The following is a 22,696-nucleotide window of genomic DNA, read 5'->3' as shown; positions in this document are numbered from 1 at the left end:
CATCAATTAACTTGTACTCAGAGAAAAACTCAAACGTGCACAGAAAAATCGCAAACTCCACATAGAGAGGCCTCCAAGCATGAAACTGAACTTGGGTCTTCATGCTTTGAGGTGAGAATGTTAACCACTTTATAGAGCAGAGCTGCTGATGTTGATGAAGCTTCACTCTCTCACAGTGGTGAGCTGCCTGCTACATGTCAGGACTGTGTGTTTTCTAAAGATGTGTCAAGATCTGGGATCCCACATCCTGTCATACTGAAGCTAACTCACAGCTTCTAATTAAACACAGTGTACGTCAAACCGTGAGGCCGTGAAGCGAGCAAGCAATAATAGAGCTGGGCTCGACGCGCCCTCTAGCGGTCACTGTGAAACACTGCAGTCTGTGGATAAATGCTGTTGACTCGATTCAACTGTTATGAAACTTACAGTAGGATATATTACAAATATAAATTAATATCGTGGTTCTGTTAGAACCGAGTCTGTTAGAATGTGGAATTTCTTAGGATGGTTCTGTTTCCAGCTGCAGTTAACATGTATTAGAAGCATTTCTCGCAGGAGTGATCTTCTGTGCATTTGCCCTGTGATGCAGCTGATCCACCGGCACCAGGAACCGTCTTCCTTTTGGATCGGCCCAGTCAGGTCTCAGACCTGAATCCAGTCCAGATGCTGCGGAGTGAAATCGGAAGAACTTTGACTATTTCTGGAAGGAATACTGGTCTGATCAGCAGCACCTGGATGAAGAACATGCTCAATAAATATCTGTAATATAGTTTCACTGTGGTGTTAGGCATCAGGTGTTAACTTGTGACTTGCAAATGCAGATCTGATCAAAATATGACTATTTTAGTAGACAACCTGGAAAAAACTTTTCAATAGCTTTGCCCTCAACAGATATTTCATTATTTCTTCTCAGAAATCAGAAAGGAAAGAGCCACCATCCCCCATAAGAGCAGGAAAAAACCCAGTCTAAGAGAAACTCGATGCCAAAGTAGCTTTTTAATCAAAACTCATCATTTTCACGGTGTGAGTGGACACTCCTTTCAAATTCCTCTCCGACGAAAGCATCATACTAAAAAAAAAAAAAAAAAAAAACATTTGATACTGATGCCCGGGAAAGGCACTTCACTAAAACATACAGAAGACACGAAAAACGCTATTCACACACTTACATACGCGCGCACACACACACACACACACACAAACAAACATAGCTGTGTGGAGGGAGAACAGAGCGAGCAGGAAAGCGTGGTGAGAAGAGACGACGGTACATCCTAACTGTTAAATGAGGGGTTGGGTTTTTTTTTTGAGGGGGTTGGGGGGGAGTTGGGGTGCTGCTCGCCCCTCCAGTGACTGACAGGAACAACAGTCCTCATGATATGTACAGTTTTTGCTGCTCGTGTGGAGCTCGGAGCTCGTCGGGACGTCCTTGCTGACGCTGCGGCGCCTCCTGTGAGCGGGATGCTAACCCCCCCCCCTCGTCCTCCCACCCCCCCTCGCTCTGTGCTTGTGTCAGCATAGAAACACCGGCCCGGCGTGGAGCAGGTGCTTGCACGTGTTATTCTATCCATGTGGGTTTTTCCGTTTTGTTTCTCTTTAGTTGTCCCATCTGCTCTTCCTGCGTTTTGGCGGCTCGGGCACGGCGAAGCTATCGTCTCCTCGGTCCCGCCCCCCGTCGCCCCCCCTGTCTCCCCCATCCCGATCGCTCCTCCGCTCCTCTCTGTCCCTCCGGCTTCCTTCCCCGTTGCGGCTGCCGTCGCCGTGGCGGCCGCCGCGGTCCCGGTCGCGGTCTCGATCCCGGTCCCCGTGGCGGTCCCGATCTCTGTCCCCGTGGCGGTCCCGGTCCCCGTAGCGGTCTTCGCCGCTGTGGCGGTCGCTCCTGTCGCCGTGGCGCTGATGGTGGTGGTGGTGGGCGTCCCCGTGGCGGCCGCGGTCGTCCCCGTGGCGATCCCTGGGCGAGGGGGGAGCCGGGGGAGGGTAGGCCTGCTGGGCGGGGCCGGGACCGGCGGGCACCGAGCTCAGGGTGCCGGCGCTGGCGAAGGCCGGCATGGAGAGCGCGGCGGCGGCGTGGGCCCGCTCCGAGCCGTTGGCGGCCTCCGTTGGCACCGAGCTCAGGCTGCCGGCGCTGGTCCAGCCCGAGGAGCTGCTGGACTTGGCGCTGAGCTTCGGGGGGCCGCTGGACGCCGCCACAAAGTGGCTCTTATACTGCGCCTGCGAGGAGGACAGAGGACGGAAACACTGCCATCACTGCCAGGGAAGGCAAAACTTCTAAATATGGCTTCTATCGCCTCACAACTGAGACCAAAAATATCTGATGAGTCAGTCGAGTTTGAACTCCGGAGCCAAATCTGTTTCCAACACTTGAATATTTAACAAGGCTTTGGTAGCGAGTAAATCCAAGAGTGTTTCTACTCTATTTTCCAAGATTATTATCTTGTCATATTTCAATATCTGCCAGTTCTTTGATGTTTTTGTGTGTTTTTGGTGGCAGTGAGTTATAAACGTGTGTGACTGGATGGGAGTCGGTGTAAGAATCGAGTTTGGGAGTGAAAGACAAAGTGTGTTTCTTCTCAATGCTCCGTCAGTGTTGTGGAAACCTTGAATCATCTGCAGTCATAACAATAAAATCCAGAGCGATTAGAAGTGAGACGTACTTGAAAGGCCTGTTTCATTGCAGACATGCGGTCCCCCATCGCCCCTGTGGTTGGTTTAACGTAGCCTTCATAGCTGCTGGCGGATGATAACATGCTGCTGCCACCGCCTCCTCCTCCTCCTCCTCCGCGGTCCTGCAGAGACGCCACATCACTTCCACCTCCGATCTCATTTATCAGTTCAGTGGTAAAAAGGTGATTTCCACTTACAGAGCTCTCGGCTCCCAGACCCGGCCTTTCTTTATAGCCCAGACCGCCTCCGCCGATGTTCAGCTTCTTCCCTTTTCCGCCTTTGAATCTGGATTTCCTGAACCAGGGATTCTGAGAAAAACAGTCCGGTTTAAACCCCACAAGGCGGCGTGTTTCTGGGTGAACGTTTCCGGCGCTCCTCTCACCTGCATGGCTAAATCCATCAGCTCCTTGGAGACGGACTGATTGGCCCCCTCCAGGTTGCGCACGAGGTCGCCGGCGAACGTGGTGTCCTTGTTGGTGAGGAGGGTGTAGGCCACGCCCTTCTCCCCGGCGCGGCCCGTCCGGCCGATCCGGTGGGTGTGCGTGTCGATGTCCCGCGCCACGTCGTAGTTCACCACGGTGCGGATGGACGGGATGTCCAGACCGCGAGCTGGAGGGACGGGACGCAAATAGAACCGACGTTCTCGCACAGGGGAAGGCGGACACGCCGTCTCCTACGTACCGGCGACGTCGGTGGCCACCAGGACGGGCAGGTTCTTCTTCTTGAAGTCGCTGATGACCTTGTTCCTCTCGCTCTGGTCCATGTCTCCGTGCAGGAGGCCCAGGCTGTAGCCCTCCTGCGTCAGGTTGGTGGCCAGCTCCTCGCAGTTGGCCTTCTTGGTGACGAAGATCAGGACGGAGCCCGTGGAGGTGAACTCCACCAGGCGCCTGGTGAGCCAGCCCCACTTGTCGGTCCCGCTGGGCAGCAGCTCCACCACCTGCGTCACGTCCTCATTCGCCTGGTCAGAGGGAGGGGGGCACAGGTTTTACTGCTTCAGGAGCTCAGTGTGATGATTTCAAAAAACCCTTAAAACACCGGTTATTCACCTCTCCGATGTCTCCCTGCACTACTCGAATCGGATCCACCAGGATGTCTCTGGCCAGACGCTCGATCTTCTTGCGGAAAGTAGCGCTAAAAAGAAGAGCTGTGAAGCAGATCATATGTGAGCATGAGAGCACTGAAACAGAGCCTGAAAGTCTGAAAAAAGGAGGAGGAAGTGGACTCACTCTGCCTGTCTGGACGCACGTGGCTGGCGATGGATCTGACCTGATATTCTACGAAGAGAAACGAAAGCTTGATTTTAGCTTCGATGTAGAAAAGGAGAGTTTCATGTGAGAGCAGCGAGGATCCGGCCTACCGAAGCCCATGTCGAACATGCGGTCGGCCTCGTCGAACACCAGGTAGGTGACCCTCTGCAGGGAAGTGGCCTTCTTTTTCACGTGGTCGATCAGACGGCCCTGCGCCGAAACACACTCGTGGTCAACCTCTTACGTTGACATGCGGTGAAGATGATGAAGAGGAGAGGAAAGAGGAGGGGAGTCTTACCGGTGTGCACACCACGATCTCGGCCCCGTCCTGCAGGGCCTTGGCCTGCTCCCACATGCTGCCTCCTCCGTACACGGCCACGGAGCGCAGCGAGTAGGCCTTCCCGAAGCGCTTGCACTCCGTGTGGATCTGGAGGGAATCGACAGCAGCAGACTGACGTCACCGACGTCCCCGATACAGAAAAGCACGCTCTCTACCCCTGACTGCGCCCCACCTGCTGACAGAGCTCTCTGGTCGGGCACACGATGATGGCGATGGGGCCCTCCCCGGGCTCCAGCTCCTTCTGGTCCATGATGTGAACCAGCATTGGCCAGATGAAAGCCGCAGTTTTGCCGCTGCCGGTTTTGGCGATGCCGATCATGTCGCGTCCGGACAGAGCGATGGGGACGCCCTGGAAGACAGGAGGCACCTTAACTGACCAGAAGCAGTATGATTTACGCCTGGAAGCAGCCGTTTTGGTTACGAGTCTGCACGTGCGGTTCAGCACATGCAAACAGCAAAAGCTTTATTTGAATAATCGATCAAAGTATTCATCCTGATCGCTCACAGAATCTCCATCTGCATCACAGACAGTGAGATTTATGGGGTTCTTTGTAAATAAGACCTTTAAGGAAGTGTGAGGATGCTCAGGTCTCACCTGGCACTGAATGGGTGTCGGCTGAGTGTACTCCGACTTCCGGATCTGGTGCATCAGCTGCTCGTCAAAGTTGAAATGTGCAAAGCTGGTGCACGGTTTTGGAGGCGCGGCACCAGAAACCTGAGAGGAGGAGGAGAAAGATTGACATGAGTCAAATCCCAAGTAGTCAGAGAAATGCTGCTGATGAAAACAATACAAACAGCAAGAGCAGGTGGAATGTCAGAGGCTCAGAGACACACAGCATGTCATCACCGATCCATCAAACAAATGACGAACCCACCCGTAAGTTCAGTTTATGCCTCAGCTCCAACACCTGAGTCCCATTCAGGCTGTGCAGCTCCTCGTGCTCGTTGTAAAAGTTCTTCTCAAAAGGAGCGTAATCAATCTGCAAAGACAGACGTGACAGGCTGAATTAAAAAACACACGTGATCCGGCGACGAACAGCCTCCTGAACCGAGCGCTCTGTCGCCGCACCTCGGAGTGGTCGATCGGAGGCAGAGGCATGATGATCTTCTTGGTGGTGGAGGCGATGGGGTTCCCGTCGCTGTCGTAGTCGACGTTCTCCTCCTCATCCTCCTGGGTCAGCCCGGCGGTGGGATTCTCTGCCATGTAGCGGAAGTAGGCTTCCTGTAGAGAGTGCAACACTGTGTAGTGAAGAGCGGAGCCGGCCTGCTGCCCACCACCGTCTCCAAGCAGCAGTGACTGACACATACCTGAGCAGACATTCACACCTCAACAATCACAATCTGTACAAGGAAAGATAACTGGGAAAGCATCATCCTGCATGATCAAAGAGGGTGAGAGACAGAGAGAGAGAGAGAGAGAGAGAGAGAGAGAGAGAGAGAGAGAGAGAGAGAGAGAGAGAGAGGAGTCGAGTATGGAAGATGAGAGAGAGGGTAGAGGGAGGACTTCTCGTGATCTTGTGTGGTGGATTAAGAACTTTGGAGGGCTCACTCACTTGTTCATCCTCTTCTTCAATGTCATCGCGAATACCCCTGAAATGACAAGCGGAGAAAAAAAAAAAACTTCCCTGCGGCTCGTTCATACACCAAAGATGGCCTAAGATCAGTCTGCTAAACCCGATAATGCTGCGAGCCAGCGTCGGCTTCGCTGGATCCATAACTTTAAATGACCACAAGAAGCATATAAACACCTTAAATATCGCTATAATCCAATATTGATGCCCTTACATGGTTATAAACCGAGAATAAATGGTGGGCAGTCCTGATTTGAAGATAATTCAAAGAGTTTCTTCAACGTTTAAGAGGTAACTAACAAGCTGATGAAAGAATTCTTACTTTGCAGATTTTTTCTCTTTCTCCTTCTCCTCCAGTTTCCTCATGTCTTTAGCAGCTTGGTTCTGAAACACAAAGAAACAAGGTGACCTTCGACTTTAATAATAGTCTTTTTTTCGGAAACTATATGAATTGAATCAGACACAGAAGGATGCAAACTCGTCCCAGCAGTGTCTATTGAGAAGGTCTTTATCTGTTCTAATGGTCAAAAATAAGCAATTGGAGCACTTTCAAATTAAATCTGCACCTTTTCTTATTATGTAAAACCAACGTTTGATGTCTGATGACTCATCCTGTGTGTATTTGGCTGAATTTCTAGGTCAGTGAGACATAAGCAGCTTTGAGTTCTGTCTCTTCTTCACCAACAGAAGCTCAAACAGTGGCGTTAAATGTTTCTACTAGTATCTCATTAATTAGATGTTGTTTTATGTTTTAAATATATTGAATAACTTGTCAAAGGCTAGGTTTCAGTGGATAGACAAATTCAAATATTTGAGGGGTATTTAAAGATACTGTGCTCGAAAGCCGAGGCTTCTATCAGTGACCCTCGTCTCACCTCAACCTCCGCCATGAAGGCGTCCAGAGGATCGTCATCACTGTCCGATCCGCGGCCGCCCTGCATCTGCTGCCGTGTGGGAGAGTTTTCGGCCGGGATATACGGCAGGTCCACGTTGCTGCCGGCCTCCTCTTCATCATCTTCAAAATACCTACATCAGCAAAAACACGGCAGTGTGTTTGAAGAGTTAGGATTATGTGCTGATCTCAGGGAGGGAGGTCAACGGAAGAAAGAGGCGGGACACTCACGCGTTCTCCTCGTCGAAATTGGCTCTCTTGGTTCCAATCTTGTAGAATGACGGCAGCTGCTGCTGGTTCTTGCCGTATCCTCCGGCTGATCCGGACGCTCCGAATGATGTGTGAGACTTCTGAGGGAGGCTGGGATCCTCCTTTTTCCCTGCGAGGGAAAAACCTCCGAAGCCAAATCCTCGCTTCACACCGGGTCCTCCTTTGTTCCAATTCATTGCTGCACTGCTACAACAAAAAAGTTCTTCATTACACAAACATTTTTATTATACTTTCTATCAACTGATCTGGATAAACAACATGTCTGAAGCCTAAAATAAGTCAACAGGAACCACCTATGACAAGTCTATTTCAGTGGATGTAGGAGTTTCATTTGGGCCTAATGAGTGTCAATATTTCATGGCTTTTGTCATGAAAATGATGTGCAAATCAGATTTACAGTGTAGAAATCATGTTAAGGTTAAAGGTTAAACCACATTTAAGCATTAGTCATTTCATATGAACACAAAGTTTAATAACTATTAGTTCAACAGACAATTTTAATCACTGGATGTGAAGTCTTTCTGTGCATTTCAGATAGATATCAATAACAGGAATAAATAAACTTCATGAGTAAAGGGATCGTGACTGAACACAGCATCATAGTTTAGGCTTAGCACTCCATCAGTATTCCTGCAAACTGAATGGATTGATGTTTGAGGGTTTCTAAACAACTGCTTTGGACCATCATGGGCCAACCTAATATTAAAGTTACAAACCAATCAAACATCAGGAGTCAGAGCCTGACATATCTTATGATATTAGGAATCATTATAGAATGGATAGTTCAACTCTGCTCTGTTAACAAACCCAAATGAGGTTTGCCACACAACATCCGGCAAGAAACAGAATTCCATTTGTGGGGAAAGATGAACTATGCCGACAGTCCCAAATGTATTAGTTGCCATCATGAAGGAATATTTCTTTTTTATGTTTTACAAGAGACCATGAAAAAGACCAGAGAGGCTTTCCTTACAACCATTTATAGAGGGGGTGTCGAACTGATAGAGCAAGACCGGCCTGTAAACAGCCAACCTGGCCAAAACAGCCACCAAGAAAATAGTTTTTGAAATAATCTTATTAAAAAAAAAATATATTTCTCAAAACTGAGATCCGAGCTAGGAAATGTCAGTGATGCTGTCATGAAGGATAGCAACCTCAAAGCATTAGCCACAGTCAGGGTGAGTTTGTAAAAAACATGTGTAAAATGCAACAGCAATATCAACTCTCCCCCCCCCCCCCCCCCCCCCCCCCCCCACCCCCACCCACCACCACCACCAATTTCACTGTATTTTGCAATAGAAATAATCCCGCCCCCCTCCCCTCAAAGAAAAAAAAAAACAGCATTAAGTTAGACCGTAGTCATTTTGAAACAGAAAGTGTTAAAACCTAATGGTATTTTTGGCCCAATAGTACAGGTCCAACACACCCAAGGTGAAATTGTCTGCATGGAGCTCCTGAACTAAAACATATTTGACATGACTGAGTTCGGGAAATGTGAAAAAAATAATACGTCACCTGACAGCAATCCAACAAGGTAATCAACAACAACCAAAATAACTTCACATGATCACCGATCTACAGTAAAATCGTGTTTTAACTGTAAGTTTCTTAAATTATCACCATTCATGTGTTTAGCATTACAGAAGGAAACTCGACCCAGTTGAACAAAAAATAATAAATAATATGTTCGTGTTTATCTGTGTGGGGATCCTGAGATATGAGAGAAAATGTGTTTACAACCCCATGATTATATGGCCTATTTGTGGACAAGTTGTAGACAGGAACGGCTCATTTTTTCCGCGGCTTTTGATGGAGGCATTTTGCTCAAACACAAACCAAAATACAGGAGAAAATACGTAACCAGTACTGACGACGGGACTCCATTAGACATAACACCAAGCCCCTTCAGGGAACTGGTGGAACAATTTTATGATCCCAAACACAGGTGTGCACGTTCGCAAAAAACCAAAATGCTCGTCGTAGATATTTTTGAAGGAATTTTGTGAACTAGAACGTGAGAAACGGGGGCGATGGTGTTAGCATAAAGCTAGTTAGCATTTGACGATAGCAAAATGAACAAAGCAGCGTAGGATGAGGATATTCAGAGGATGTCATTGCTTGCCCAGACCGGACATATTGTATTGAATAATGCTACATAACGACTCTGCCTCGACTGCACGTTACCGTCGATATATCTACGAAATGTTAGCATGAGCTTAGCAGTGACGAGGCCCGCGAGGAGGTGTGCGCGGGTCGAGTCCAGTGTAGCCTCCTGTCAACACTCACAACCAAGTCTTCAGTCAATGTGTGTTTTGTCTGCACGTGTAAATGCAACAGAGGATGACAAATACATTTTTAAAAATCCAGATGTTTAATTACCTGTTTTAGACGCCAATATCAGCTCCGTTGTTTTCAGTAACGCCGGAGGGGCGTGCGTCCTTGCGTCATCAGCGTGCGCGGCGACGTCGGACGTCCTCCCCGCGGGTGTGTCGTCACTCGTGCTGTCAGAAACACCCGCCGGAGAGGATGGCTAGTTAAATACATCACTTTCAACAATATTATTTCACAACCAGGCTTTTCTCTTCGCGACGCCAAGCAGGTAAGACACCGTGGCTGTAAAAACGAGGCACTTTCTTCCTGTTGAAGTCAAGATAGCCGCTTTAGCTAACGGTGATTTACTATAGCTAGCCTGCGCCGTCCATCAACAGAGAGCTATTAGCCGTTTAGCATGTGCCTAAAATGCCATTAATAAAGGATTTATCTTCTTTTTCAACAATTGCGCTATTGTATAAATATACTTCCTCTGTTAGATTAGAAATCATATTGTTCCAAAGTGAATTGACCTTGTTCAGACAGATAAACATTTATCATCATTCAAACCAGCACAGGTCCTGTAGACTGTTTTGTAAAGATAATTCTTGTATTAGGTTCACTCTATGTATATTTATTCCACATGTTGTGTGTATGTGCTTAAAAATAATATGTAGACAGAATTGTATGTTTCACTGATACCCTGGTCTGTCTCAATCTTAGGAATCACGGTTAGTCAGAGAATTAATTAAATATACAATCAGTATCTTCCTTTAATGATGATCTTAGTGTTTCGAGGACTGAGAGAGTGGCTGCATTAATTGGCAGGCTTTAAGTGAACTATAGCATGCGTGCAGATAAGCTTGTAGTCTCATGCACTGGTCTTAAACAGCATGTCTAACCCCTTGCCTTTGTTGTGGATTCTGATATTGAATACAGAGTCACGAAAAGTGTTATCCACACATCCCTGACACCTGCTATTATCTCTGGTTCACCCTCTTGTACAGTTTTACTTTTGTACAGTTGGGAGTGAAGATACCGCTCTTCTTTATCTTTATCTTTGTACTGCACAGTAGTGCAGTTTGCCTAGTGTTCTTTGCCTAGTGTTGTTATTTGCAGAGGTCAGTCCTTTGTTATTGCTGGCTCATGACTAATTGTTACATACAGATCAGCCATAACATGACAGGTTAAGACTGACTCTCTTTATCTTGACATTCAATGGGTGAGATCAATTGTTGCATTAGAAACAGGAAAAAAGAGTATTTTAACCATTTGAGCAAGTTTAAGAAGGGATAGCAACTGTGTTATAACACCTCCAAAACTACAGCTCTTGTAGAGTGTTCCTGGTCTACATTGGTCAATAATTACCAGAAGTGGTTCAAGAGAGGGGTTTACCTGGCTAACAGACAGCCATGGCTCATCAATGCATTTGCAGAGCAGATTCTGGTGTGCAGTCGGATCCAGCAAACACGCTACTGCAGGTCGAACTGCTGCAGAAGCTGATGCTGGTACAAAAAGTCAACAAACAGAAAAACAGGTTGATTCATTGATCTGATCCTCGAATTTCCAAGAACTCAATCCAATGGGACATCTGTGGGATGTGCTGGCAAATAATCCATAGATCCTCCACCTCACAACTTCCAGGATTTGAAGAAACTGCTGTAAACGTGTTGGGACAGATTCCACAGAAAGACCTATATGATACCGGACAGATGGTCATAAATTTATGGCTGATTCCTGGAAGTGTATCTCTTTAGGATAAATGTGTCTCATTTTATGCTGGCTGGTGTTTGTTCCCGCAGTCTGGATTAAAACTGTTTGAAAATATTCCATCACACATTCCACGTGATGCCATTTGTCAATTTTTCTCGTCTGTATCTCAGGAATTGATTCTGACTTGTTCTCCACAGATATTCCTCTGACCTTGTTTTCAGCATCACGTGTAACACACTCGAAAGGATCCATGTCTTTTCTTGTAAGTACCTCTGAGTTCAGAAGCAGGCTGACAAGGACAGTTTTCTGGGAACAAAAGCTTAAATCTACAAGTGAGAACACGCTATTTTTAAGCAGTATTTCTATTTAAGAGTTTTAGCAGCCCAAATAAAACATTTGATGAGAGGCAGACAGACTTTGTTTTTATCACAATGAGAAATTGTTTATTTTCTTTTTTGATCCGTACCACTGTTTACAAAACTGCATCCACACTGCTTGACCTTTTATCTCGTGTCTGTTTCTTCCCCACACGATAGTGAAAAAAGCCAAATTTCCACCGTTAGCGTGACATTATGTTTGTGTTTGTGTAAAGCACTTCCTCATCCTTGCCTGCTCTCTCTCTTCTTTTCCTCCACGCCTGTCATTAACCCCCTCCTGTCTGTCAGCGTTGGGTATCTGAGAAATTGAGTGTGGAGAGCCTGCGGGATTTGGAGTTATTTGGAGGTGAGGCTCAAACCGTTTTCCACAGCGAGCGGCTTCAGCATTACGACGACCACAAACCCCTTCACCTGCACCACCAGACAACAACATCCATGTCTCATTAACGCTTTGACTCTGAGCGAGGCTTCGCGGTGCTGCGCTTCCCCGGAGCTGAGTGATCCGTGCCGAGGGATTTCAGATCCTGCTTTTTTGATTTCCCTGTTGCTTCTTAGTTGGACGTCTGAGCTGTGGATTACTAGCTCTGACTGGTGTCGGAGAAGACGGTTTGTTTTGGTCTGTGACCTGTGCAGCTGTAATCATACTTCTCAAAAATAATCAAAAATATCCAGAAAACAATAAAAAAATTTAAATGAAGTAATTCTCGACATCCTGTCATGTTATCTGCAGGCTTTTTGAATAAATTAATTCATGTATTTTTCAAGTGATAAATTAGAACATATTTTCAAAATATGAGAATATGTGAATTTAGTCAGTAAAGATGGATATAAAAGTTTCTAAACAGGAAAATTAACTGTCATGAAAGCCACATTTTGTTTCGATGCACCCGTGCAGCTTGATGGTGAATTCTAATTTTCCCCAATAACAGAAATTTGATTTTGTTGTTGTTGTCGATGGCGACAGGAAGCACAAATACTTTCCTCAGGATGGGGGTCCACACCTCCCTGTTCCATCTTGTGATTTCTGTCCTGATATTAGCAGAAAAGTTGGAGAAAGAACTCATTTGAGGCTCAGTCAGTGGTTTTAAATTCCACGATCCGGTCTGTAATAATCAGTTTATGTTGATTTAATGGCAGTGGAGGATGCTGGTGATGAGAGAAGTAGCATGAGTCTATTTATATCGTGTTTTTAAGGAAGTATCACTCATAGATAGAAGTAAACTTCAACTGATAAATGCTTTGCTTGGTCCGTAATCCTGAGTAGATACTTGAGTAGATTGTTCTTTTCTGTGCAGGCTTTACTTCATCTGTGCAACATCGCTTGCAGATCATTGCTCAGCGCTGCATGTTTCCTCCAGTGTACCCGCTGCTCCGTTCCTGTGCAGGAATTGTCTCCAGGATTTAGCTAGATTGTGTTTTTTTCAATGGCTTTGCTCAGAAAACAGAGTGTCATGGATTTCGCTTTCAAGACCGAGTTTTAAGTGAAAAAGTATCTTGAAGAGTTGGACTCTGCTGCATGCAGCAAACGCTCACCTCCAGAAGCTTGTATGGGCTCTTCCTACTTCAGAAGCTTCTCTAAACACAGATCCTTCTCTTGTTCTGTCTGTCTGCGTGTTTTCATGTCAATGCTGTGGTTTCTCTACCCCAGAGCAAGCTCAGGGATTCTCTCACAGGAAAGTAAGTGTGGTACTCCTGTCACTTCATCATCATCATCCTCCTCCTCCTCCTCCTCCTCCTCCACCCTCCACCCCTGCTCCAGCGTGCCTTACTGTATATGTGCGTGCATGCATGTAAATGTGTGTGCGCGCACAGGCCGACACTCGGTGTGACTCCACGATCCCTCGCCGGGGGCTTCGCACATTACTGTATGCATGAGTGTCCGTTTGGTGACGCACACTGTACATGCTAACAGCTCGGAGGGCCTCTTCACCCTAAGAATCGCTTCTACACGGGTCAAGAATGGGACAGTTTCTAGAATTTCGATCCGACTCGGTTGCTGATGTTGATGAGAGTGGGCGTGAGTAATGTTTTTGGCAGATCAGAGATCAGACAGAGAGTCCGCAGCAGATCCGAACCACTGATTATCATTATATATTCTTTTTTATGAGACTTTCTCTGCGAATGGTTCTGTCTTTATTGTGCCTCTAACATACCAAGCATCAACTGCACCATCTAGGTGCATTGCAGCCTCGAAAAAGCCCTTTACCCCGATGATTGGTGTGTGTGTAGTTTGCAGAACGGATGGCGAACTGTTGCAGTGCGCCACCTTGACGTGTCTCTCTCTGTGCAGATGGACGGACCTCTGTGTGTTCGGCTTTTGCAGTGCATGGCAGCCCCCTCATGAATCTGATCAGCGTGTGATCAGATCACATGGAGACGCCCCTTTAAGCCATGGCTGCCAAAGCATGTCTGTTTGCACCGTGTGTTTACCGTCGAGTTTATAGCAAAAACTCACGTGGAGCAACACTTTGAGCTGTGAGGATTTATATCTTCCCGATCTCGATCTTAAAGTCATTTCGGGCCTGTCGGCCAGCAGTACTCTCGTGACGGAAGCCTCATCTGTTAGTTTTCATTCTGGTCTCGATGGAAAGAGTCCAAATCTTCAAGCATCTCTCCTTCATTCGCCTCCACAGCTTGCTACTGCAATCTGTCCATTTCCATCACTTCACTGGTGACCAGCTGATGGAATTCAGGAGTCCTCACTGCCGACGATTGAGTTTCTAACCTGGATTTTTGCATTGAAAACATCTTAATATTCTGAATTGAATTGATGTTTTGTTTATTTATCTTGAGATTGTTGTATTTGACTAGTTCCTCTTTGTCAGTATGAGCTCCTAACTGTCACTAACGATACGTCCAACGCGACTCAGTCCGGTCTTCCTTCAGGACTTTCCTAACAGAAATCACACGTGAGACCAGTATTGTGTCAGACAGTCACGTGTGAGCGTCTCTGCTCTTCCAGGCCCATGAGGACAGTCAGGAGAGTCTGACCTCCCTCCCCCGGCCGGACACCATGGGCAGCTTTCTCCCCGACAGCGGCTCATACGAGCTCCTCACGGTCATCGGTGGGTAAAAATCTGGACGCTTTTTTTCTCTTCCACACATTTCCCGGGTTCGTAGCATTTCTCATGTTCCAGTCCCGTCCCGTCTCCCCTTCAGGCCGCGGCTTAGACGACCTGATGACTGTGAACCTGGCTCGATACAGACCCACAGGGGAGCACGTCGCCATCCGGCGGATCGACCTGGAGTCCTGCACCAACGACATGGTCACCTACCTGCAGGTCTGCGTCAGAGAGCAGGATCGCCGCTCCGCACTGGCCCGCCCCTTTTTGAGTGGCGCAGTATAAAGCTGCTTTTTTCATGAATGGAGAAACAGGAAAAGAAAACGTCTCTTTGCCTTCCAGGGTGAACTGCACGTGTCAAAGTTGTTTCACCACTCCAGCATCCTCCCATACAAGAGTGTCTTTATAGCTGAGAACGAGCTGTGGGTCATCACGCCCTTCATGGCTTACGGTAAGAGTTTCCCTTCAGTCGATCTTGTCAGGAACAAAACGGACGCTGAAGGAATGCCCGGTGCTCTCACAGGGTCGGCCAGAGATCTCATCTGCACACATTTCTCGGACGGTATGGGCGAGCTGACCATCGCCTACATCTTACTGGGCATGCTCAGAGCTCTGGAGTACATCCACCACATGGGATACGTGCACCGGTAAGACCCACCTTTAGCCTCTTTCTGGGCTCAGATCTTTTAAAATCACAGCAAGCAGACAAACAGTGACCTGAACTCAATGCTCTGGCTGTTTGGGTCCTGCAGGAGCGTGAAGGCCAGCCATGTCCTGATCTCCGCTGACGGCCAGGTCTGCATGTCGGGCCTGCGCAGCATCTTCAGTCTGATCCGCCACGGCCAGAGAGCCAAGGTGGTCCACGACTTCCCCCAGTACAGCGAGAAGGTGCTGCCCTGGCTCAGCCCCGAGGTGCTGCAGCAGGTACGGCCCCCGCCTGGCCGCTGTCCCGCTCGTTCAGGGGAAATTCACGGCCGCTGATCCGCGTTCGAATCGTCTCTCGCAGAATCTCCACGGTTACGACTCCCGATCGGACATCTACAGCCTGGGGATCACCGCCTGCGAGCTGGCCAACGGGCACGTGCCCTTCAAGGACATGCCGGCCACACAGGTGAGCAGGAACCTGTTCACGGCGTCCCGGTGGATAGATGGAAGGATGAAGGAATGGTTGGACGGACACAGCGTCGCTGTGTCTTCGGACACTCTCATGATCTCTGGCCCACAGATGCTGCTGGAAAAGCTGAACGGGACGGTGCCGTGTCTGCTGGACACCACCACCATCCCCCCGGAGGAGCTGTCCATGAAGCCCTCCCGCTCCGGGGCCGATTCGGGCATCTGCGAGGGTCCCGCGGCGGGAGGGGTGCGACACTCCAACGGCGAGCCCTCGTCCTCGTCCGGAGGCCACCCGTACAACCGCACCTTCTCGCAACAGTTCCACGGCTTCGTGGAGCTGTGTTTACAGCGAGACCCAGAAAAGAGGTTGTTCAGACTCCGCCCCCCCTTTCCCTAAACGATTCCTCGATTTCTTTCAGCTGGAGACTAACTGTTGATCTTGTTTCCTGTCAGACCTTCTGCCACCACGCTCATCGGACACCCCTTCTTCAAACAGGTGATTATTACTGTGATTATTCAAGTTGTTTGATCTGATCTGAGTTTTGATGTTTCCGCCATGTTTTCCGGCCTCAGATCAAGCGGCGGCCCTCGGAGGCGCTGCCCGAGCTGCTGCGGCCCGTCTCGCCCATCACCAGCCTGGAGGGCTCGCGGCCGCAGGACTCGCCGTCGGGCCTGGCCAGCCTGGAGTCGGGCCTCAGCCACCTGGAGGTGGACGACTGGGACTTCTGACACGGACTGCAGCGGGAAACTCTCCCAGCGAGCCGCGGCCCTCCTGTAAATAAGACAAATATGGAACTGAAAAGGAAGAAACCAGCAGCCATCTTGCCTCTTCTCGATGTCTCTTCACGCGCTTACGGTTCTCCCGATATGCGGACTGCTGCACTGCACTGATGGCCTCTGTCTCTCTGTCACGCTCAGATGTTTACAGATCGTACTCTCACGTTTAAAAAAAAAAAAAAAAACCCTCTGGAACCAAAACAGCAGGACTGCTGGAGTCAGACCTGTGGATGTAGACGGAGGGGACTCTCTACCTCTTCCACAGCACGGCGATCACACGATCAGCATGAACGCGTTTCACCGAGCTCTCCGCCTGCCGCGGGCGTACGTTTGGTTTCAAGGTCTCCCTGAATGTTTCGTCTGCATGTTCGTTGGAAAGCGAGGGCAAAGCAGCGTGTGGCAAATATCAAACTGAACAATAAACCTGTTTCACTTCAAGTGTTGGATGTGATGAAGGAACCACAGAGAGGCTTGAAAAGCTGCTAAAAAAACTGAGTTTATTCCAAAGTTACACAGACAAACGGAGAGAGAGCACTACGGTGTACTGAGGAAACGATGCGAGGAGGGTTTTCAGAAGCATCTTATGATCCAAGAGAACAAAGTCAAAATGTGAAGGAAAACATTTAGAAAATAAACAACACTGGATAAAGTAAAACAATGAGAATTCAAAATTAACCAGGTGAATGTAAATGTACAAAACATTTTGACTTTATTCTTGTTTGAACCCTTTCTTCTTGGACATCACGTCATGTCTTAAAATGCTGAACAAAGCCCTGCCGTGGCAGCGAGCTCCACCCCTAATCGTCTTCGTCTGACGGCGGCTGGTCTGTCGCTGCGTTGTGTTTCTCTATCTTCGCCATCAGATCTGGAATTAAAGCAGAGAGTTGAGAGGAATCATTCCAGCTGCGTTCATTACAGGAAAAGGCGTCGCCCCTCCGCCGCCGCCGCTCACCTTTCGCCGGGTTGAAGACACCGTTGGTCTGAGTGTTGCACACGTAGCAGCGTTTGGATTTGCGGTAATGCTGAAGAGCGCAGGTCTCGCAGAAATAATGTTTGCACCTGGAAGACATTTGGGTTTACAAGACAATTCTCAATTGTAGCTACGGAAGTCAGCGAGGCGGGGGCGGGGCTCACTTTGTCACGATGGGGTTCTTGTAGGAGTCCCGACAGATGAAGCACTTGAAGGGAATGTCCTCCTCGTCGCTGCTCACCTCGTAGTTCTCTTCATCTAGATGTGAAGACGGACACGCCGGTGAGTTCCAGTGCCCACTGTCATCTGAAGGCAGAAGTTCCTTCGGTCTCTGACTCACCATTGGCGCCGTATCGGCCTTCGTCCAGCTCCCGCTCGATCTGCCAGCCGTGTTTGTAATCCGATCTGTCGTGAAGGAACTTGCAACTGTCTAAAAGCAGAGAAGAACACACTAATCATATCTTCACTGAATCGTTAAGCATTTACACAACGACTTGGAAAAAAACGCCACCGTGCTAACGGGGCCTCAGAAACACTCGCCTCCAAACCCGCAGAAGCCCGTCTCCTTGTAGTCTTTGCAGATGTCGGGCTGGTAGTCCCACCGGACCGTGGCTCGCAGGTTTTCGGGGGCTCGGATTGGTCCTTTCCTGAAAACATCCAGAGATGTCACAACATGGTCAGGTGAAGACGGAGGAGAAGCCTCTTCCTGTTTCCGTACTCACCTGACCATGCCGGAGGAGGCGTTTCCCATGGTGGTGTCTTTCGGCTTGATGAATTTCTGGTAGTTGTTGATGCCGCGGTAGATTTTATCATCTTCTTTACCCGTCAGCTCCTGTTGAGAGAAGAAATAGAGTAAGAATGATGCAGAGACATGCAGCAGGCCTGTGATGAATGAACGTTACCTCTTGGATTTTCTGGCTCCTCTCAAAGATGGCCTGAGCGTCTTTGTCTCTCTCTGTGTCCAGCTCATACGTCGCAGTCGCACCCATGTCCTCCGGTCCCTCAGATTTCTTTGCATGGACACAATCGGGGACAGGTTATAATTCTGGCAATGATATAAATCTTAGAAGGAAAAAAAATAAAAGGACAGATTCAAAAGAAACGCGATGGTGTGAACTCACCGCTGACCGAGTGGATTTGTAGGAGACTGTGATCTTCTTGTCTTTCTCGTCTTCGCTGTCACTGGACACCACATCTCTCTCCACCTTTTTCGTCTGTGCAGAGAAGACACTCAACATGTGATCATTCCTTCGTTAAAGTACATTCCAGCCTTCATGTTCTTTTTTCCCCTCTTTGTCTCCTTAGTGTACCTTCTGAATCATGGGATTCACTCGAGTTTCTTTCTTTTCTCTGCGGACCACGGAGCTCTGGTCTTCTCCACTGCTTCCATCTGTACGCCAAGAAAATACAGCTCATTATTTCTCCATCATGATGAGCCTGCCTGGCAAATCTAAGTGTTTAGAGCTTTGGTGAGAAGTTGAAGAGAATGAAGGATAACTTTTGAAATAAACAGCAGCACGCTTGAGAGACTAACTGAAAGGAAATATACAGTTTCATCTGTTCCTCCGAAAAGAATCCTTTGTGACTCTCTACTACTGGGTAGGTTAAAGGAAATCGGTCCTAAATGCAGTCCTGATACCAACAATTGCCTCCTCCCAGATGTAATATCACTGTTTACAATGAGACACCTGTATTCACCTGCAGTGTGTGTTCATTAGTGAAGACACAAACGCCGCAACAACATCAAAATTCAAGATTCACACGCCTCAAAACCACCAGGAAGGTTAGATAAGAGTTGAAGTTGTACCTTCGCTGTCGCTGGCTTTTCTTTTACGTCCACAGAATTTTTTGGTGGATTTTTTAAAAAGAAAAGTGCAGGCTGCAGTTTTCTTCTCCTCTGACTCCGCCATCTTGGCTCCTGTGTTAGTGACGAGTGCAGCCGCAGCGCCGCCTGCTGTCCCGGAGGAAACACTGCATTCACAGCGCCGCCTGCTGACCGGGAGGAAACACTGCGTTCACAGCGCCGCCTGCTGACCAGGAGGAAACACTGCGTTCACAAAAATACATATTGGCATTAAATGAAGATATGTTAAATGAAGCTGTGTGAGTAGTCTATTAATAATCAGAATTGAATATCAAGACCACAAAGGCACTAAAATTTAAGTCATTTTTCTTAAATAAAGCAAATATGCAATGAAGAATGAGCTGAAAATATTTGCCAAATCACCACAATTGAAAAACCCCAAAGGTTTTTTTTTTTAATGTGCATATATTTTTTCAATACATTCACTGTTAACATTTACGTGTTCTGTGTGACTGCCTCTTTAAGAGGCAAGACAAAGATTTCTGTGCTCAGGCCCCAATATTTTTTTTCTTCATATTCACCAGCTTTTTAAAGGTCTTCAGCAGGTGAATCCAGTCCCTAAAGGAGGTGAGAGGACAATCAATCAATGAGGATCTGAAAGAGGAAATCTCATTAGTGGCAGGTTGCGGGTTGTTGGGCTTGTTTTCTAAACTGTAGATGTTTTTGGGCTTGCCTTGCTGATTGTATGAACATTGTTTGAATGTCTCCCAGTTCTCCACAATAAAGCAAAGTATGTTTATTAGTTTCTCTTTTCAAAGACTTGTGCACTGCCCCGTTTCTTGGTTACTGCCCCCACTCACATTCTCAATCATGCTGAATAATGCTGAAAGACACTGTTTTGAAAGGTTGGATCCCACCTCAGGTGGGAGATAATTAGTGGGTGTTCTGCTGACAGCTGATTTAACTCAAACACACAGGTACACAAAAAGAAACTCTGCATCTCTCTTGTCCATGAAGTTCATGGACATCAGTTTCACCACCTCCAAACAAAATGAGACAAGATAAACAGATGAACTTACACAGTGCCACACATCCATCAGTGCTGTGGATCAAATCTGTGAACAAAATATTTTGGATCTACCTCAATTTAGAAGTCAAAATACATTATTACTGGGCGGTCAACAGCAGAGCAGTGCTATATTGGTTGAGAAGAGATAATGCTATACCAAGCTGGGTGCGTTTGAAGAAAGACTCAATCATAGCTCTCCTGCAGCTCTGCTCTGTTCTGCATTGTCTTTCAAACAGTCAATCTCTTCATATTCTTCTAATCCAGTGGTTGTTCACACAATTAAAATTTGGAATCAATGTAGACGGTCCTTTAAGTCCACCAAGCTATAGGGCACCTGTTTCAGGTAAACACATGTTTATCTGCTCAGTGAGCGACGAGGCTTTTAATATCTGGCACAGAAAGGGAATACACTCTTTGTATGACCTGTACATAACACATTCGGCTGTTTTGAACAGCTGGTGGACAGATTTAATATTCCTGAGTTGCATTTCTTTAGATATCTAAAGAGAAATTTTGTTAGATCTAACTTTGAGTGTTTCCCCTTTTCTCCCTCTCGTTCACTGATGGACGATCTATTAAACTGTCGTACTGACGGAAATAAGATGCTGAGCATGATATATTCCCTGTTTGCTTCATATCATGAAACTAATCTGGCTGAATTTAAACAGAAATGGGAAACAGATTTGAGCAGACCCATATCGGTTTTAGACTGGAAAGAGGTTATAAGGAATATTCACTCTTCCTCGATCTCACTTAGACATGCTGTGGTTCAGTTCAAAGTGGTGCATCGTCTGCATTGGTCCAAAGACAAATTGTCTAAACTCAAACTGGGCTTGGACCCATCATGTGACCACTGTAGACAAATGCTTGCTACGCTTTTTCATGCATTCTGGACGTGTCCGAAACTTTATGAATATTGGCGAACAATATTTGAGGCTTTTTCTGACATCTGTGGAAAAATGGTTGATTCCTCTCCTTTGACTGCCTTATTTGGAGTAGTCTCTCCGAATGTCCCCTTAAACAGGCACCAAATGGACTTGATTGCTTTTTGCTCTTTGCTAGCTCAAAGACTTATTCTATATAAATTGAAAGATCCATGTCCACCAACATTTGGTCATTGGATTAAAGAGGTCATGAATAATTTACATATGGAAAAAATCCTTTACACTACAAAAGGCTCCAATGGAAAATTTTATGAACAGTGGCGACCATTTCTGATTTATTTTGAAGGTGTATCTTCTGACAGGCTAACATAACTTTCATTTTTTGTAATGTATTCAAGCTTTGTATTTCTTTTTCTTTTTATTCATTCTATGATCTGGTATATCCGGTGGGGTGCTGTTTGTTCGTTCTGTTGTTTTTTCTTTTTCTCTTTGTAATTGTTGCTGAACACCAATAAAAAGGCACCGTTCAAAAAAAGAAGTCAAAATACACCAAACCAAATGCACTGAATTAATTAATCATGCAGCTGCCCCATGCATGTTCAAAGACTCCATGAGTCATTTTAGAGATGCCCACCATTCTCTGGAAATATACGTGAAAGCGCAAATATGACATCTGTCACATAGCTGTGTGTGGTAAATAATCTGCTACTTCACTTAAACCTCCACCCTGACCAGTTTTATACTGCGCAGTGGGCTGAAAATCAAAAGTGCTTCAAATTAGGTACAGATGGCTGCAGTGTTGTGGTGGGGAAGAGAGCCACCTGTTCCAGAAAAATCCAAATCTTCAGCTGCTTAAGTGTGTGTGTGCAATTAATTACAGCTGTGTGTAAGCAAGGTAGTCCAAAAACTCTCTCACAACCTTAAATTCTTGGTTTTGTCATTCTCGTGACTAGTTTTCACACGGTGCCCTTTGCAGGTGAGCCACAAGCTTATCAATCTTGTCAGTTGGCCTCCTGTTTACTTGATGTGGCAGTTCAGCTGTTTTTTGGAATGGTTTCCATAGAGCTGGCTTCTTATTTAAATCTTTATTTATTACACTAATGTGCTTTTGACATGTTCTTTATTGCAGGTATCAATTTTACAGTTTTAACACGAGTTTCTACATAGAAATTGAGGTTTGAGCAGGCTACTTTGCTGTGTGGATTTTATGCTGTCTGGGCTGGAAACAGTCAGTCAGATCTGGCAACCCTGGGTGACTACAAGGTGAATCAATGCCGCTTCTTAAATTTGTAATGATATTTCTCTGTATTTGTTCATTTGAGAGTGTAGAACAAGTGGCTTGAAGTGTGGTTATGAATCATACATTTCTTTTGACCTCTCAGATAAGCTGGATGAAATGGATAAGACAAGCTAAAACCTAAAACATCAGACATGAATTACTGTTCTTACAGCTTGTCTGGTGGCTCATGGACAAAAATAAAACTAATATTTTGCTGCTAACATATGCTGGATAATCCAATCAGGTGTTAGGATCCACCATTATCCATTATCTATCTATCTATCTATCTATCTATCTATCTATCTATCTATCTATCTATCTATCTATCTATCTATCAAACCGGAAGTATTTGACCAC

The 22,696-nt window shown here is 46.8% G+C and overlaps 3 protein-coding genes across 6 annotated transcripts; 1 reads left to right on the top strand and 2 right to left on the bottom strand.

The window, feature by feature from the left end:
* Positions 1-977: 977 nt before the first annotated feature.
* On the bottom strand, positions 978-9,446 carry ddx42 (DEAD (Asp-Glu-Ala-Asp) box helicase 42). Of its 2 annotated transcripts, none has more exons than XM_030088624.1 (18): positions 9,361-9,446; positions 6,943-7,164; positions 6,695-6,845; positions 6,142-6,203; positions 5,802-5,838; positions 5,318-5,470; positions 5,124-5,228; positions 4,844-4,963; positions 4,421-4,597; positions 4,207-4,335; positions 4,019-4,118; positions 3,888-3,935; positions 3,708-3,805; positions 3,343-3,619; positions 3,044-3,270; positions 2,859-2,969; positions 2,652-2,783; positions 978-2,208 (listed from the first exon to the last, which is right to left on the bottom strand). In XM_030088624.1, exons 2-18 carry the CDS (start codon positions 7,155-7,157, stop codon positions 1,594-1,596), a joined length of 2,757 nt encoding a protein of 918 aa, XP_029944484.1. In that variant the 5' UTR covers positions 7,158-7,164; positions 9,361-9,446; the 3' UTR covers positions 978-1,593. The 2 variants fall into 2 exon arrangements, with proteins under 2 accessions (XP_029944484.1, XP_029944483.1); XM_030088623.1 differs by having other exon boundaries at positions 6,943-7,167; positions 9,361-9,434.
* On the top strand, positions 9,445-16,771 carry strada (STE20 related adaptor alpha). 3 transcript variants are annotated; one of them, XM_030088625.1, is made up of 13 exons: positions 9,445-9,580; positions 11,202-11,266; positions 11,670-11,727; positions 13,030-13,058; positions 14,344-14,446; positions 14,541-14,662; positions 14,786-14,894; positions 14,967-15,090; positions 15,196-15,367; positions 15,450-15,554; positions 15,669-15,922; positions 16,010-16,052; positions 16,130-16,771. In XM_030088625.1, exons 2-13 carry the CDS (start codon positions 11,255-11,257, stop codon positions 16,283-16,285), a joined length of 1,287 nt encoding a protein of 428 aa, XP_029944485.1. In that variant the 5' UTR covers positions 9,445-9,580; positions 11,202-11,254; the 3' UTR covers positions 16,286-16,771. The 3 variants fall into 3 exon arrangements, with proteins under 3 accessions (XP_029944485.1, XP_029944487.1, XP_029944488.1); XM_030088628.1 differs by lacking the exon at positions 13,030-13,058 and having other exon boundaries at positions 9,566-9,580; XM_030088627.1 differs by lacking the exons at positions 11,670-11,727; positions 13,030-13,058 and having other exon boundaries at positions 9,446-9,580.
* A 40-nt stretch (positions 16,772-16,811) lies between these two features.
* Positions 16,812-19,273, bottom strand: rnf113a (ring finger protein 113A). Its single transcript, XM_030088629.1, has 10 exons — positions 19,111-19,273; positions 18,614-18,693; positions 18,425-18,517; positions 18,206-18,313; positions 18,026-18,135; positions 17,844-17,950; positions 17,644-17,733; positions 17,468-17,561; positions 17,286-17,392; positions 16,812-17,198 (listed from the first exon to the last, which is right to left on the bottom strand). The coding sequence occupies exons 1-10, from the start codon at positions 19,211-19,213 to the stop codon at positions 17,131-17,133; spliced, it is 960 nt and encodes a 319-aa protein (XP_029944489.1). The 5' UTR covers positions 19,214-19,273; the 3' UTR covers positions 16,812-17,130.
* Between the last annotated feature and the right edge of the window lie 3,423 nt (positions 19,274-22,696).

Source organism: Salarias fasciatus, chromosome 4 (assembly GCF_902148845.1).
Source record: "Salarias fasciatus chromosome 4, fSalaFa1.1, whole genome shotgun sequence".
Taxonomy (NCBI): domain Eukaryota; kingdom Metazoa; phylum Chordata; class Actinopteri; order Blenniiformes; family Blenniidae; genus Salarias; species Salarias fasciatus.
The sequence above is the reverse complement of the archived record's forward strand: the minus strand, read 5'-3'. Positions and strand labels throughout refer to the sequence as shown.